The 5,359-nt window shown below is 32.7% G+C and overlaps 1 protein-coding gene across 1 annotated transcript; it reads left to right on the plus strand.

Moving 5' to 3' along the window:
• Nucleotides 1-529: 529 nt before the first annotated feature.
• Nucleotides 530-5,107, plus strand: LOC104086258 (cytochrome P450 734A1). Its single transcript, XM_009590480.4, has 5 exons — nt 530-1,084; nt 2,045-2,268; nt 2,529-2,770; nt 3,307-3,733; nt 4,254-5,107. Exons 1-5 carry the CDS (start codon nt 796-798, stop codon nt 4,707-4,709), a joined length of 1,638 nt encoding a protein of 545 aa, XP_009588775.1. The 5' UTR covers nt 530-795; the 3' UTR covers nt 4,710-5,107.
• Nucleotides 5,108-5,359: the final 252 nt, after the last annotated feature.

Below are 5,359 nucleotides of genomic sequence, written 5' to 3' on the forward strand. Positions count from 1 at the left end.
AAGTTAGCTTGAATACCATTATTGTAAGAATATAAACATAAAAAATTTATTTAAGTTTTAGTAGGTGATATTTTCCATTTGTTCAAGTTTTATCACACACAGTTATCTTATATTCGTGCTGGTGGGAGGTGACAGTTATCCCGTTTCGATACATGTACTGATGGAAGGTAACAACTATCTCGTCATAGTATCTATGCTGGTGAGACGTAGCAAAATTACTCCGTAAGATTAGTCGAAACACGAATTGACGAGCAAGCTCGCTTGGACACTATGATCAAGTTTTGGTGAACAAAATTATCTGATATTTGTACCGGTGGAATATAATAGGTATCATGTTTCGACAAATGTACTGGTGAAAGACAACATGTATCCCATCCCCGTATATGTGATAGTGAGAGGTAGCATACATAGCAAAACTACCCATAAAATTAGTCGAAACACAAGCAAACTAGTTTAATTAGAAAAAAAATATATAAATAAAATTTTATTTAATTCGTTGACCCTTATAATTCCAATGGCGGCCCCTACGCCGTTGGCCTTGCCAAACAAACTTCTCTCTCTTTCTTTCTTTCTCTCTCACAAACTTTGTTGGCACATTAAAAAGAGAAGACACTCAGAAGGAAGCAGCAAACATATAACACAACACATCACACAAGAAACTAATAAGAAGAAGCAGCAACAACAACAACAACAGCAGCAAATAACACAAGAAAAAAAAGAAGAAAGAAAGAACAAAAGGGTGTCTTATTAGCTAGCTAAAGAGTTCAAAAAACAAAGCTAGCTAAAAGAATTCCAATGGAGAAAGAAGTAGTATTCACAAATTGGTTCAAGATTCTTGGATTTTCATTCTTGGTTTCAATTGTTATGATAAGGGTTGTTGCTTATTTATGGCTAAGGCCAAGAAAAATTGAAGAGCATTTTGCCAAACAAGGCATTAGAGGACCTCCTTATAAATTCTTCATTGGAAATGCTAAGGAAATTGTTAGTCTTATGCTAAAGGCTTCTTCTCAAACTATGCCTTATTCTTCTCATAATATTCTTCCTAGAGTTCTCTCCTTCTATCATCATTGGAAGAAAATTTATGGTAAGTTTACAATTTTCTTCTCTTTAATATTCTCAAAATTCAGAAGAAAAAAAATTCACTTTGTTAATGTTTTTATCTACTTTGTTGGTTTTCTTGAAACCATTATTTTTTTTTTAAAAAAGTTCAGTCTAAATCTTTGTATTAGTACTGTTAAAAAGTTGATATCTTTATGTACTTTGTTGGCTTTCTTGAAACCATGATGATGATGATTATTATTATTATTATTATTATTATTATTATTATTATTATTATTATTATTATTATTATTATTATTATTATTGCAATTTGTGTTTTTGTTGTGATATTTGAGCTTCAAATATGAAAGCTGGATTCTTGTTTGTACTTTGTTTTTTAGAGCTCTTTATGTCCTTTTCTTTCTGCAATTGATGAGTTGGTGAAGTTGTGAAGTTCATTGTTTCAGAACACTGCTGCAGCATTTTTAATTTTTCTCTTTATTCCCATTTTTAAAATTTTCAAAATATATATTTTAATTTTAATAATTTTTTGTGGTCCAAGAACTATAATTTCTTAAATTTTTTGAAGTTTTGGAACATCATAGTCATGGGGTTTTCATGAACTTTATTTATTTTTCTGTTTCGTTTTGTCTTTATAGTTCTTTTAGATTTTGTGTAACTTAAATTCTTGTTGATGAAGTTGTTAGTTTTTTGAGTAGTCATTTTTCTACCCCCTTTTTTTGTTTTGTTGTCTTTTTTCCCTTTCTGTTTTTTTATTCTTTTTATTGTAGGGTCCACACTATATCCATCCTCTCTGAATCACTGCCTGTTTTGTGATAACTTGTTAATAAATACTTGTTGCTTTCTGTCATTTCCTTTTTTGTGTAAAAATTTTCACATCTCATTATTACTATTGATTTTCAAGAATTTAATTATTTAATGAGGTGCATTTTTTTTTTTGGTTGTTTGTTTGTTAATATTGAAGTTGTAATCTAATTTAATGCAGGTGCAACATTTCTAGTGTGGTTTGGACCAACACCACGTTTGGCTGTAGCTGATCCTGACCTAATTAGAGAAATTTTCACTACAAAATCTGAGTTTTATGAGAAAAATGAAGCTCACCCTTTAATTAGACAACTTGAAGGAGATGGTCTACTTAGTCTCAAAGGTGAAAAATGGGCTCATCATAGGAAAATCATTACCCCTACCTTCCATATGGAAAATCTCAAAGTAAGTAAAATTCCTTTCTTTTTCATTTTTTTTTTCATTTTTTAAATCTTAGTCAAAAAAGATAGTTATCCATGTTCGAGTCCCGAGAATGGAGTCATATGTGATAGAGGCACTAAAATCCCCTAGTGAACTTTTAATGACATGAGTTCAGTAAGTCAGATCGGTGGGTTCTAGATGCGGCTATACAGTATCAATTTCTGTAATTTTTATTTGACAAGAAAATTACTAATTTGCTTCCTTTTTTTATTTTTTTGCTGCAGTTGTTAATACCAGGGGCAGCTAGCAAAGTAATTGAAATGTTAGAGAAATTGACACAAAATTCAAAGAATGGAGAGATAGAAATTGAAGTTTCAGAATGGTTCCAAACTTTAACAGAAGATATTGTAGCACAAACAGCTTTTGGTCGCAGTTATGAACAAGGAAAAGCTATTTTCAGGTTACAAGCTCAACAAATGGTCCTAGCTTCTGAAGCTTTTCAAAAAGTCTTCATACCTGGTTACAGGTACAAATTAATTTAATTTTTCTAAATTGGATTATTTGCACCGTATAGCCTTATCTGAGACCACTCTTTACATTTTAATTCAGTGGACTAACTTTTGCCGTTGAAAACAAATAAATTTAGTCCACTGAAGTAGCAATAGTCAAAATTTAAATAGTACCATCAGAAAAGGCTATTTGCGCAAATGCCCCGTTAATTCAGTGGACTAAATTTTTGCCGTCGAAAGCGGATAAAGTTATTCCACTGAAGTAGCGATGGACAAAAATTAAATAGTGCCACAAAAATGGCCATTTGCGCAAATGACCACTTTAAGCATGTAGTTGCTATAGTAATACAGTCTAATTTCTCTATAACATTATCCTCGTATAAGCCAAATTTTTCTTGTAATTGATTATTTTTATTATATTATAATATGTCATCTATAATAGCACTTCACTATAACAACAAGAACAAACGAGACTGTTATATAGAGGCTTTTGTAGTCGAAAAAGTTTATCTTATTTGTCTTCTTTTTTTTTCCTTTAATTAATGGCCAATAGGTTTCTACCGACGAGACGCAACATCAAATCGTGGAAACTGGACACGGAGATTAAGAAATCGTTAATGAAGTTGATTCAAGAAAGGACACATGATTGGGGGAAGGAAATGCAAGAAAATGGGCCAAAAGATTTATTAGGCCTAATGATACAAGCAAGCATGAAAGAATCATCATTATCATCATCGATTAATAGTTCTCTTAATCATAATTCTGCAATTAATTCCTCTATGATTACTGCAAATGATATTGCTGAGGAATGCAAAACTTTCTTCTTTGCTGGTGAACAAACGACGTCGAATTTGCTGACGTGGACGACCGTTTTGCTAGCTATGCATCCACAGTGGCAGGACTTAGCACGTGACGAAGTGATCAAGGTGTGCGGCTCACGTGACATACCTTCCAAAGATGATCTTGCCAAGCTTAAGATGGTAGGTGTATCCCATTTAAATATTTATCTGCAATCAATATTTACGTCATTTACGATTTAAAGTAATAAGACATGCCATTTAATTATGAAAATATGTCTTGAATTTATTGATTTGGTATAAATATCGAGTGATAATATTTTGTGTCACGGTTCTCATTCATTATTATTTTTCATATTATTCAAGAATGTGCAATTAAGACAAAAAAAAAAACACTCATCTTTTTGTCTTTTAGTAATTAGCTAATTATGCTTACTGATAAGTGAATATGACCAAAGTGAGTACTGTTTTTGTTCTTTTTTAATTACTCAAAAAGGGAATTTGTTTATTTTTTTTTCTTAAACAAGGAGTTGTACTACCACTTGTATGGATTCCATCAAAGTAGAAGTTAAGTCCAAGATTGCTCTATTGGCAATTAGTTTGAAAGCTGTCATTGTCATAACTCATAACACAGTTAATATTATGAACTGAGTTTTTTTTTTTCTTTTTTTTTTTCTAATGGGGTTATGATTTGGTGTTGCAGCTGAGCATGATACTCAATGAGTCCTTGCGTCTTTACCCTCCAATCGTTGCAACGATCAGACGAGCAAAGGCTGATGTGGATCTTGGAGGTTGCCAAATTCCCCTAGGGACCGAAGTATTGATCCCGATTTTAGCAGTTCACCACGATCAAGCGATTTGGGGCAATGATGCGAATGAATTTAATCCTGCTCGATTTTCTGAGGGGGTAGCGCGAGCCGCTAAGCATCCTGTGGCGTACATTCCCTTTGGGCTCGGGGTCCGTCAATGCATTGGTCAAAATTTGGCGATCTTACAAACCAAGTTAACGTTAGCGATTATACTTCAACGATTCACGTTACGATTATCGCCACAATATAAACATGCTCCAACGGTTTTGATGTTACTTCACCCTCAGTATGGTGCACCTATCATCTTTCAACAACGGTTGTCCAACCCAACAATTGTCAAAAGCTCTTGACATGTCTATATTTTGGTGTGATGGGTGCATATATTTTCTTGGAGGTAAAAAAAAAGAAAAAAAAATGAATGTAGAATTAAATGTGTTGTTGCAAGGAGAAACTATATAGGAAGTAGGGAGCAAATTTATTTCATTCCTTTTTCTTGATTTTTTTTTCTTTTTCCATTTTTCCCTTTTTTTGCACCAACTAGTAGTACTAACTAACCCTTCAACTAGAGTCATGCCTTGTCTTTATTTTGCCAAAAAAATGCTTGGATTTTCGGCATGTTTATGTTAGGATTTTTATATAGTGACTCAATAGGATTTCCCAGTTTCCTACTCTTTGTATATGTAATGTATATGGGCTCAAGTCCTAACAAAGTTTTGTAATCTTGTCATGTATACCTCTTGAAGTGGTAGCTTTTGTGTTGCATCTCTCCCGTTTCTCTCTCTCAAAATTAAATGTGACTTGTTATACCAGTGACAGATCTACAGTAGACGCAATATACGTACGGTCAAATGTGTAATTTGAAATTTTATATATAAGTATCTTTAAATACAAATTTACAATGTCTAAATCCTGAATCCACAACTCTAACATAATATTAGATGAATAAAGAATCACTAAAAAATCGCCGGCCAAGCCCATCGAGGCAAAAAAAATACTAGGA

The sequence above is a fragment of the Nicotiana tomentosiformis genome, chromosome 6 (assembly GCF_000390325.3).
Source record: "Nicotiana tomentosiformis chromosome 6, ASM39032v3, whole genome shotgun sequence".
Classification (NCBI taxonomy): Eukaryota; Viridiplantae; Streptophyta; class Magnoliopsida; order Solanales; family Solanaceae; genus Nicotiana; species Nicotiana tomentosiformis.